The sequence below is a fragment of the Colias croceus genome, chromosome 3 (assembly GCF_905220415.1).
Source record: "Colias croceus chromosome 3, ilColCroc2.1".
Lineage (NCBI taxonomy): Eukaryota > Metazoa > Arthropoda > Insecta > Lepidoptera > Pieridae > Colias > Colias croceus.
Window position 1 is genome coordinate 12464063 of NC_059539.1, and position 12864 is coordinate 12476926.

At 32.7% G+C, this 12864-nt stretch overlaps 1 protein-coding gene across 1 annotated transcript; it reads left to right on the forward strand.

The window, feature by feature from the left end:
* Positions 1-879: 879 nt before the first annotated feature.
* On the forward strand, positions 880-2055 carry LOC123706307 (serine/arginine-rich splicing factor 4-like). Its single transcript, XM_045655504.1, has 3 exons — positions 880-1034; positions 1203-1426; positions 1727-2055. The coding sequence occupies exons 1-3, from the start codon at positions 907-909 to the stop codon at positions 2053-2055; spliced, it is 681 nt and encodes a 226-aa protein (XP_045511460.1). The 5' UTR covers positions 880-906.
* The last annotated feature ends 10809 nt before the right edge of the window (positions 2056-12864 follow it).

The window sequence follows — 12864 nt, forward strand, 5'->3', positions numbered from 1 at the left end:
AAAATGTGGGCATCCGATTTAGTAGTAAATTGGTTAAATGTTTTTGGTGAAACAGCAAAAATGTAGGATAGGATTTTAGGTATACTAAAGTTGTTCTATTAGGACTACATTGAACTTTGAATTATAAGGTTTTCGAAATAGTAATCCATACTAATATTATAAATGCGAAAGTAACTTTGTCTGTCTGTCTGTTACTCAATCACGCCTAAACTACTGAACCAATTTTCATGAAATTTGGTATGGAGATATTTTGCTACCCGAGAAAGGACATAGGTTACTTTTTATCCCGGGAAAATGACGCAATCCTGGAAATCCCACGGGAACGGGAACTATACGGGTTTTTCTTTGACTGCGCGGGCGAAGCCGCGGGCGGAAACCTAGTACTAAGTAATAGCAAAATATTTTTTGGTTTACATCTTTAAAAAAGCACATTTTAATTAGCTATTTGATTCAATGAAATTCATAAATTTTGTACTGTAGATACACAAAATAAAAGATGTGTGCGTGTACTAGTGTACACACGTAAGAAGTGAAACTTCTTTATGACTTTTCAAAAAAATAATTTACTTTATGCAACTTTACAGAAATACGTCGAATGACGCGTGGTGGGGATGAGAAAAAGATGGCGCGTAACGGAAAAATGTCACGCGTAACGAAAAAATGTTACACTAAATTTTAAATATAAAGAAGTTTCACTTCAAAAAGAGCGTAAGAAAGTGGTAAGAAATCAGGCAGCCGCACACTACAAACTAATTTTCACCAAACGTCATTAAAAACAACAAACCTCCTTCTAAAGCTCTCTACAATTAATAAAAACAAAATTTGACAGTGACACGTGCCTCATATATATCGAAATAAAATACAATAATTTATAAAAACATTTTATTTTTAGTGTAATGTTGTATAATGGAAGGTTATAGTTACCCGTACGCCTCTCCTTTTCCCCCCATATCCGATGGAACTTACCCTGATCATGGCGACGGTTTTGGGGACTATTATGAAATGGGACCAGAGCCATCTAAAAGTAGCAAACGGTATTATAATTAGATTATTGCCAAAAATTATAAAAATAGAAAATAAAGCCTCTGGACTATATTTCCAGAGGAGGCTGAGACAATAATAACATATAAATAATATATAATTTATTAATATATATGTCACACATATATGTTACACTCTAATAATTAAATTATCTCTTCCAGGCAGAGTCGTTCAAAACATAAGTCAAAACGTGATGCACGGCGGTCAAGATCTCGCAGTAAGACCTCACTATCTGACCGTTCCCAGTCACGGTCGAAGTCACGGTCGCGAACAATATCACGGTCACGGTCACGATCACGTAGTCACAGTAGACCGCGAAGTCACCGCGAGTTGAATATGAAAACGCCAAGCTTTTTGGATGATTTTCGAGTTATGTATTTAAGACGTAAGTGTGCACAGTATTTACAATAATTAATGTTCTAACTCAAACTCAAACATTTATTTATTCAAGTAGACTCCTTTTAGAAGCACCTTCGAGTCGTCATTACATATTTTTAACATTTACCACCGATTAGTTCCAATTTATAATTATGTCGCAGTCTCTCTTAAGTCCATAATTTTGTGGCTATTGAATTCTTGGCTGGTTTCTCAAGATCCAAATATTTTTAGAGTAATGTTTAATTTCTGTATAGGTTATTTAATTCAAATATTGAGCAATTGACTAACCTTTTCCATGCTATTCCAGCTAGTAAGCATAAAAAGAGCACAACCAAATATTTAGCAACCAAAAAGCGGCAAGATAAAGTTCAAGAAATATTGAAAAGTGACGGCCTCGGCTCCAAGCGGTGGTTGTTCTACCCACGGTCAAGCGCCCGTGACGGTCACGGTAAAGTCACGATCACGGACGAAGTGCCAGGACCACGCGACAACATTGATCAGCGAGTGAAAGTCGATGGTCACTTTCTAAGGAAGTACAAAAAAAGCAAGCGGGTTGACAGGGATGCACCGATTGCTAAGTTAAAAAGATGGGAGCTGATTTTTTATAAGAAACTAGGTTTTATACACGCTGTGTAGTTTATATTAATAAATTTCTTATGTTTTGTAATTTGGGCGTTTTAATTGAACCTTTAGAATATGTGAATTAAGAAAGATTCAATTCGATAGTAGCTATAAGCTCTTTATTATTTACAAGGTGACATTGCGAACTTTAATGCTTTGAGAAATTTCTTCGCATTTGTTATTGTAATATTTTACAATTCAAGACGTAGACATAACAGAGGTCATTAAAATCGATCTAGAGACTGAGTTTTTAATGATGTAACTTTCCGACTTGTCTTATAAGTGTGCAGACAGACTACCAAGTTTAGTTACCCTCACAATCAAAATTAAGAGGAATGTTTATGTTTAATCACTTTTTTTTACTTTTAACTTGCATTATAATACCGACCGTGGAAAAAGTTAAGAGTGGTGTTCCAGTATACGCTTGTTCATTAAAATAAATAAAACTTCTTATACATAAAGCGAAAAATACTACACCTAAAAAGCCAGTTCACAAGGTGGTCTTATCGCTTGAAATCGATTTCTATCAGACATCTTCACAACAAAGGAGCAGCTTGCAAAGCAAATAAAGCAGGTAGGTGGTGCACAAACTGAATTATGGTATGACTAGCTTTCCACCCGCGGCATCGCCCGCGCATTCAAAGAAAAACCCGCATAGTTCCCGTTCCCGTGGGACTTCCGGGATAAATCCTATCCTATGTCCTTTCTTGGGTATCAAAATATCGCTATACCAAATTTCATGCAAATTGGTTCAGTAGTTAAGGCGTGATTGAGTAACAGACAGACAGACAGACAGAGTTACTTTCGCATTTATAATATTAGTATGGATTACACATCAATACACATAATTAATTTTTTGGAGATTCTAAATTGCGCACGATAACTATATCAGTAGGTACGTGGACATCCAAATCCTTACAATAAAAAGGCACAAGTACACTACAGTTAGAAAAGTACTGTTAATAAACACCTGTAGAGGGCGCTTCGTCAATTTTCCGCGCAATAAACCGTTGCTGCTAATTTAAAGTTCCTCCCACGGACCATTACGCCCTGAGTGAGACGGCTAATGCAAAAATTTATCGTCTCCTACACTCCTACAGAAAACTACGTTTGTGTTTTAAATAGTTTTAGTTTTGCTGACCTCTTTCGTTGAGGTTCGGTGTGCCGAAATTCTCGTGTATTTTACGTTTTAGGAGTGTGTGTTTCTTTATATATTATTACGTAAATGTTTTCTTTATCAAATCTCACACTTTTGTGCTTAAACTTCAATGCAATAACTTATGATAAATATAATTTTAAAGGTTCGTTTATATGACTTTTATTATTTTATTTTGCCGTTTTTCGTATCTTGAATTAAACGACATAGTTCTTAATAAGTTCATAATATTATAATTTATAGTTTCGTACCTTATCCATACCGACTAATTATAACTCCACTAGGTACCTGTAGGATAGACCTAAAATTTCTAATATAGGTAACTCGGTTAAAACAAAGCACGAGAAAAACTTACATATTATTGTAAAAAAGTAGGTATTTTTACATAAGTTACAGTCTTACAGCACATTACAATTTTGAATTTATTCAGTGCCTTACGCACAGTTTAATGACTAACACTTTCTGCGCCGAATTTTAAACATTCTTAACCCTGCTGGCTTCAGTTTGCGAATATAAAACAAAGGGTACATCAGTCCCATGACGCACGCGAGGGTTGAATAAAAATTCACGAAAAACCGCGATAAAACGAAATTATCATAACGCCTTTTTGTGATTATGTTCTATTTGATGGATCGATATTATGTGGTTTATATAAGGTGCTCTAAAAATTTTATTATTTATTAAATCTATACTACTTCTTAGTTTGTTTGTTTGAACATGCTTATCTCAGGAACTTCCGAATTTGAAAAATTTATTTCGGCGTTAGATAGCCTATTTGTCGAGGAAGGCTATAAGCTATATATCATCACGTTAAGACCATCAGGACCGGAGCAATGCGGGTGAAACCGCGGGACACAGCTAGTAGGTATATGATAATTTTATTATTTACTACGATTCGAATACAAAATTTTATCATAAAAAGTTACTTACACATGGGCACAAAATATGTCAATGTACAAGTGTAAGTGTGTAGTGTGTGTGTATGTGTTTTTTTTTTATTTACCTAAGTGTAATTTTCTAGTTTGGTTGTTTTTAGTAAAATTAAAACCAGATTTAATCATTCACGGACGTTAGACATGTCAACGAAAATATAATATATTAACTCTGAATGGAAATTGGATATCAGTATGATGGAATAATTCAGTGATATGGATGAGTGAGAGGAACATATTAAATTGAGTCCTTAAATAGATCCTACGATCCTGGGGTACACTTTTTCTAATTTCAGTAGTTATGAACCTCTGTTGATAGACATTGAGGTGAAAATGTGTTGATTAAAATTTAAAATACTTAGACCCGATTTCACCAATATTTTCTAAATCAGAGATTTATTAATCGAGCTTCAAAATAAACATGTATTTTAACATCGTTGTCAACTCTTCAGGTCCCAAGAAGGAAATCTAACAGCCGTTTATCAAATCGACCTTTAACTGAGCGACTCACGAATCATTCATTCGTATTTTAAACCGCCCGAAACAAAATGTCATAGTTGACAATGCCATAGTTTCGCACATTAGGGCTATTTGTTCTAGTTGTATAATAACTGTCATGTTTGGTAATTCGACTAAATCGAGATGTTCTGATACAGTATAAAATTTAAGAATCATGTAGTAACTTTTACGTTTACTGGTTTATATGTCAAACGATTTGGTCGTTACCATGGTTACAAATGTTTGATGTGGTTTGATGTTATTTGGAGATTGTTTTGTTGTGATTTTTCTTGTGTTATTTTAATTTTATTTTGAGTTGAATAAATACAATAATGTTGAAGAAAAATCGCGGTTCAATTTCACTTGGTAGAAGGTAAACTGGATCTGGTTGAAATTACTCATACTAGAAGAGCAATTAACAAGAAAAATAAAGACAAAGATAAAAGAAAGCAGTAAATTAATAGTAAATTCTTGTTCGTAATAACCTAGTATCTAGTTGTTATAACCAATTTATTGAATGATGTTGATAGGTACAATCTAAGGGTACAATAAAAATGTTTTATAAAAACACAAGTTTTATTTATTTAGGTAACTAACATGAAAAATTACATATTTCTATAACAATGTCACATTTAAATTAAATTAGGATCATTATCATCGTCAGCCCATATACGTTCTCACTGCTGGGACATGGGATTGGTAGTGCTAACTTAAACTTAAACACGGTAAGGGATCAGGTCATTATCCACCACGCTATCTTATGATATGTCGGTTTCCTCACAATGTTTTTCACCACTGAGCCATCACTGCACTGCACTACAATAAGCAGTTGGTCTGTAGGTGAAACTGATTGATTCCTAAAACAGAATTTAAAATTAAGATAAGTAGGTAAATTTCATAATCATGAGGAGGCCTGAGCCTTACCTGAGTAGTGGTGAAGTTTACATTTGAAGTACCTATATTGGTATTCAATACTAGATTTGACATGACTCACAGGATTATTATGGTTTAATTGAAAATAATACAGTATGCAGGAAGGAACTTTTTATGCACAAAAATATAAATATTACCTCACGAGATAGTTTTACTTACAGATCCAACGGTTATTCGAGTTTATCTTCAATTAATTGCAATACTTCCAAAACCGATTGTTTTGATAAACGAAATCTTGTACTAAAATCAACATCATCATATTCTACGAAACAATGACGACCTCTTTATAAATTCTGGGCCGTCGCGTTCGCACTATATAATCCAAATTATACAAATCATCCAACACATCTTCATTTTCAAAAATAAAATAGTATGCAGAGTCCATCTTGACAGCAAGAAAACATCAAATCATTTTTTCTAATCGCTTGTTAAAAATTTAAAGAGCCTCTATGCCAGTAATTAAATATGATGCCGTGTTAAGGAAACTAAACCTCGATTAGGTCATGGTGGGACACTCTCTTACATTGATGTCCCGTTAAAAGAGTTAACAACGTGTTAAACTAACTAACAGAGCTTGGTGAAACTGTGCCTTAAGTAATTTATTTTCATAGTATTTCAGAATTGTTCCTTGTCAATTGATTTAAAACTCGATATATTCAACCTGTTCAGTGCTCACGTTTTTAAACGTCTGCACCTAAAAAAAAATATACCGGCCGAATTAATAACCTCCTCCTTTTATTTGAAGTCGGTTAAAAATAGTCAACAACTCCCTTTTTCATTTTTACAAAACTTTAAAAATATCCTTTAAATTAAGTATCCATATAATATCTGGATCAAAATCCTCGTCACTCGCCATAATTTATTTCAACCCTCACCAGCGCCAGGGGACTGAAGTACCCAACTCTTTATATTTGCGTTCAACTTGCCCGAGTTGCGTTTTTAAGTAATTGCTTGCATTTCGGTAAAAAATTAAATGTACACAGTCGTAAAATCCGCCCTAGCGCTTTAGAAACTGGATTTATAAGGGTAGGTATTTGTAATGAGTAAGGTGAAAAGGCGTTATTGTAACGTTTTTTTAGATAAGTTTATTTTGTAAACTAAAGTTGGGTGAATACTGAGAATAAGTTAAAAGCTTGCTTGTCTTCTATACGCAGCTTGCGGATCGGACATGGACATAAAATACAGCCATAATTTTGAATTATTTACCCACGTATACGTAAAAAACTCTTAAAAAACCAGACCAATGTTTTATTGTGAATATTATTTTTTCTATATCCGGAATATAGTCTCGATCATAATATCATTGTGCACTAAGCATTGGCCATTGCTTTCCACCATACAGTTTTGTTCAATAAAACTTAACAGGATTTTTACAAACATCTACCACAGCATCTTTTTAAACTAAACTTAGATATTGACCATTTCCATTGGATTTATATTTTTGGTTTTATGGCATTCAAATGCTTTATAAATATAAATTTATAAAGAATAGAAAAAAATCGATCACGAGGCGGGACTCGAGTGGCTGAGTTGGTGAGGCATCCGCCCCGGAATGGCGCGAAAGGATGCGGGTTCGAGTCCCGCCTCGTGATCGAATTTTTTCTATTCTTTGTAAATTTACATTTCCATTGGTATAAAAATTACTTCATTATAATATTATATTTTATCCACATAATCCACCGTCCCCAATTATAATACAAAGCAGGCCCATAAAAATCAACCCTCCACTACAATATGTAAACAAATGACAGCATTAACGCTCAATGGGCTTTAAGTTCCCAAAAAAGTCGAGTCCGAATTAATAGCGTAGGACATCAGCCCCGAACGGCGCAAATAAAAACATTACATATTTACACTTGATCAGTTTACAACCCTTCCCGGCTAATACGTTTAGTTAAATGACTCTAGAAATGGTTAAAAGGACCCCGGGATCAACGGAATTAATGACTACAATTTCGCCTCGAATACAATGTTCTAATTAGCCTTCAAAAGCTAGACTTTGTTTAGTCTACGATCAAGGTCATTACTATTTAGTATTTGTATTTAAAACCTTTTAAACTTCTAAATAAATGTAGTTTTAATTGTAGATTTCCAAGTACGAATAATTCGTAGATTTCCAACTAATTTATTAGTTTCAAAAAATTACGCCTATCGATTCTGTAGAAGCAAAGTCTCCGATCTGCATGAAGACCATTGAAACATATTCGTAGCGCGTAGAATTTTGTGTATGAACTTAATTAATTCTTGCATGTACATAAAATAATCATATTCCTTTGTTCATAACAATTGAAGCGCTAAGAGCACGTCTTGAAACAAAACTAAATTGCTTAATACAAGGTTTACATGGCGTATCTGGACAAAGAATTAAAGTCACTGAATATGCTGCGTCCTTGGCCTTTAACTTTTAAGTCATTTTTAAGGAACGACTGAATTTTTTAAATATTATCTTATTCGTGAACAGAAAATTAAACTGGTTATTTGTAAAATTAATGTAAGATACACTAAAATGTGTTTTTTAGCCCATTTTATTTAAAAGGGAAATTTTAAAATGGAAATATTGTTCAGTCGTTTATTTTCAGTTTAAATAAAAAACAATTAATAAAAAATGTTAAAGCAATGCGCACATTTATTTTAATAATAACTGAGACGTGTTTATTTTAACTCGCTAGTAAGTTATTTTATTTCAGCTAGTTTTGAAAACATATCAGTCGATACACGTTGAAAAAATATACCAATGAACGAGAAGAAATCTATTTTGCGTACTTGTTTTTAAATTATTTCAAAAACACACAATGTTTTAAACTTTTAAAGTTTTAAAATCAAGAAATCCCACCTTAAATCCGTTGTAAGGTCATAAATTTCCGAAAAAACATATATTTTCCAATACATCTTGGACAGACGCTCTAAATCTTTGTACCCAGGATATTCCCTAAGGTAATTTGAATGCAGAATACGATGGTGAAGTTTTGTGCATACTGTGAGGGGAACTATTCGGGACGTGTTCGCTTGTATTTCTTAATAGCCACCCCGAGGGCATAGCGAGATGTTTGAGTAATGTCGAACGATAGACTTAAAGATTTATGTGCGATACTTTTGTGAGAAAGTTGTGTCAAGTAATATCTACATATTATGTAATAGCAATGTAGTGTGCACTGTGCAGCTTTATTGTGATTGAAATAATAATATGTAATTGGGTAATGCTGCTTGTTGCTTGTTTGATGTTATTATTTTCTAATACGAGGGAGGGATGAAGGAGAGAGGGATGACGTCACAATTTTACAGTCAAGTAATTGAAACTATAATAACAATTTACATAAAAATATTTCTTTTTCATAATTTGAAGTAAATTTTTCTAGCTAGCTAGACATTATGTTATTAATTTATTTAAAAAGTTAAAGATACGTAACCAACAATAGTTTTTGAGTTCGATAATCTATTCGCTTTTGCCAAACAAAACAAAAAAACTTGTATCTTTGTTAAAATTTACATAGCCACGTAAATCAGGTTGAAACAAACAGCTCCGTGCATCAATTTACAATTAATTTAAAAATGAAAACCGCTTAATTAACCGTAAAATACACCAGGAATGCGAGGTTTAACAAGTTAATAGCCCGACGCTATCACACCACCGCCATTTATCATTTTGTTCAGCTCTATGTAATTTTCGAGATCACAATAATTTCACGAAATTTATCGCGTCTTCCCCGGGGGCACTGGGGTCAAATGATCGTCTAAACAATTTCGAGTTTATGGCATACTTCTGTTTGATAATTGATGTAATTTTCTGATTATTGTAGCTACGGTTCGAGTTATAAATTGTTATTTTTATTAATTGCTAGTGTCTGTGCACTGTAAAGTGGTCTAATTCGATGGTAATAAATAAAGATGTTATAAAGTAGGTACATAGTACATTTCAACAGAGAGGTCGCATGATAAATATATCTACTTACAAATAGCTGATATTAAAGAAGTTTTTTTTCTTAAATTGGAATTAACAATAATTATAAACTGCTGTTTACAGATGAAAAATTCAATAAGTATGGCCTTTGAGTTTCTTCATTAAATGACGTATTTATAAAGAACAAGTTAATTTTGCATTCACATCTCATTTCTAATTCCCAACAATATAGTGACCAAACTCACCCCACAAACACTTGCATCTCGACTAAGACTCCCTTGGGAGGCAAACAGTTTCCCTTTTAAGAAATTTCGGGGATATACCAATTTGCCTCGACCTCCCCTATCTCTTCATTTAAGAATGGACCTTGTCAATATCGAGTTAGGGATTAAATTCGTTTAATTGCGTATGGTTACTGTTTTGTAAAGCACAAAGCTACTAATTTAATTGATGGCTGATTGAAATGGTACTTTTTTGAAGTCCTTCGAGTGTGTTTAATGTCCTTTATTAGTATTAGGTTACCTTTTTGCAATAACAAGGCTATTACAAATACAAAGGATGTAAGTAACAATTTAATTTGGAACAAGTGGCTAATTGTTGGAAAAACATGAAAATGTGAAAGGTTATAACAGTAAACATTGTTGCTTCAGAACAAAATAAATAAATATATGTACATAGGTACATACGTACTCTTAAAAAATTACGACAATTTTGAGACTCTCCTTCTGAGAAGTCGGCGGGTTTAGTGGTATATTCTGTACCTATTCTGTTCCAATTAAAATATTTAAAAAAATGTATTGTAATTAAATAAATAATCTTAATAAAATTATATTTACTCGTTTGGAAAAAAATTGATTTGCTCAATATAACCAATCTCATATTTGATTCACTGAACGTTGCGAGATGATCCGATACATTAATATTTTTATTTACTAACATCAAAAGCAATGATAAAAATCTATTAAGTACCGTTGCAATTCGAGAATGCACTCTAAATTACGTAGACGAACCATAAAGTATTACTATGTGTACGTACATAGTTATATATCAAGCAAATTATTTGTTTAAAATGTACTCCGTCACATAAAACTCATAACAGACGGTAACACTAAAATGCGTACATAAAATAAAGTAGTTTTATTTATCCCTCGGGGTACTTTTTACCCCCGCGTCACGCACAGTACGCTTCGCACGGCAATTTGATTGGTTGTAAAGAGGGACCCGTTCCGTGACTCATTTATGAGTTTGAGACTTTATATTTGGTCATAAACTTAACAAGTGTCGGACAAAGTACGTTTTTTAATTTAAACATTACATATTCATACCCTTTTATGGACCCAGCTGAGTTATTATTTACCTTAGTATGAATAGTTTCGAATATTTCATCAAACTTCAAAATAAAGATTGTTCGCAGAAAATTTGGATATAACTTAATTGTAACTTTAATATTGATTTGCAAATATGTATATAATTTAGTAATGATCTTATACATGTTCAGTAATTGCTATAATTTACAGTATTGAAAATAGATTTGACCTTTTAAGTGCCTTACGATATTATTCAAATTTATAGATTTCCTTCCAAGAAATAATATTTTGGTGATTTATAACTATTTAACACAAACAAAAGTTTTATATAAATACTTTGATTGTTGGTAATGCATTTCAGCGTAATGATACTATAATTATAATAATGCTGATGTACTTATTTATAATAATTTATTCAATTTGATAGTACAGAAATAAAGACATTATGTTGTTTGAGTTATACTTGCCAGTGAAAGTTCACTCAAAATTATTCCAACGGATTCCGAATCCAACAAATAAATGGCTAGTTTACTAATGGTTTTGTTTTGAAATCGTACTTATATCCCTTCAAAATATGCATTAAAATAAAACTGACGTTTTGACATAACTCACTTCAATTTTATTTGTACTATATTCGAATTTTCATAATTAGACCACGAATTGTTAACGAGCGAAATTAACCAAGTTATAGTTGAAGTAGCCTTCTAAATAAATAGTCTTCATAACAAAGTTGTGCCGCAGAAGCAGTCAACCCGTTCCTTACTATCACAATGATTAACGACACTTGTATCGGTCGGGTTACTTTGGACCCCTCACAACTTATTTGTTTGACACTTAACACTGTTCCGGAAATTGAGCTGAATTTAAAGACTTTGCAAAATCTGATTATAATTACTTGAATGATTTCGAGTTCGAAGGGTACGGGTTCGGATATTTTCGTGCATATTTACGTTTCGAGTTTCAGTTTGGAAATAGTTTATTGCTATTTCTATTAAAGGGGTCGAATGTTTAATTAATTCGGTAGCTTTGTATTATGTTTGGAGATGGGTTTGGGAATGCCATTTAATAGCTAGTCTTACAACATTCCTATTTAAAAAATTATTTCTATATTTTCTTTGAGATGGTTTTAAATAAGTGGTTATAAGGCAATAGCTACTAGGAATCGAACTTACGTTCTCTAAGTTCTTATTAATCAACACACCACTCCAAACTAGAGGTACGCGTTATAAATGTTGATAAGCCAAAGAAACGAACGTGTTAATAATATAGTTAGTCACAAAATTCCCATACAAACTCGACAACAAAACATTTCAAATCCTCTAAACCGCAAGCACATAAATCCCGAACTAGCTTACACAATCAATGATAAAATGATAAAAACTGACACAACATACAAATTTAGGTTACAAAACGTGTCATTTATCAAGCAGCCCGTTAGCTATCGGGTTATAAGGGTTAAAAATCACTTCGCATAAATCTACGCGTTATCTGCCTAAATGACCCGCGCGCCGTTTTGGGTTAAACGCTACTGCTGAATTTAATGTTGTATTGTCATCCATAGATGGCAGCATTTGTCACACGAATGTTTTGAGGTGAATTTCGATATAAATGATCCGTATAATTGAGTTTAACTCGATGGTGAACTTTTTCGTAATGAATGTGATCTAATGTATTAAATGTTATCTGTGTGGACCATTCTATGAATCAGAATCTATCTGTGATCTCATCTTTGAGTGAACGTTTTTTGATGAATTTTGATGTTTAGCTAGAGGGGATATCCGGACCAGAATTTGATGTTGTTTTTTCAAGAAAACAACTTGAATTATCATAAAGGGGATTAATTTATTTATGAAAAAAAAAACAACCAGTGTTTTTCCATCACTATTATTTATAATTACGTGGATTTAATTTACACTTAAGTAAAATAAAACAATATTATTAATTCAATTAATTTAAAATAATGCTTTGACAAATAAATTCAAAACAATCGAGCTTAGAACCTAAAATATTTTTAAATGAAAATTATACCGCTCAAACATAACTTGTAACATCGTTAGTAAAACATCAATAACGTTAATATTTACACATTCAAAAATGTCG

Bases quoted from the DNA above. Each gene is read 5' to 3' on its own strand.
- LOC123706307 (XM_045655504.1), top strand. From the start codon at position 907: ATGGAAGGTTATAGTTACCCGTACGCCTCTCCTTTTCCCCCCATATCC. The intron at 1,035-1,202 runs GTATTATAATTA...TATCTCTTCCAG, and splicing joins CCATCTAAAAGTAGCAAACG to GCAGAGTCGTTCAAAACATA. The intron at 1,427-1,726 runs GTAAGTGTGCAC...ATGCTATTCCAG, and splicing joins TCGAGTTATGTATTTAAGAC to CTAGTAAGCATAAAAAGAGC.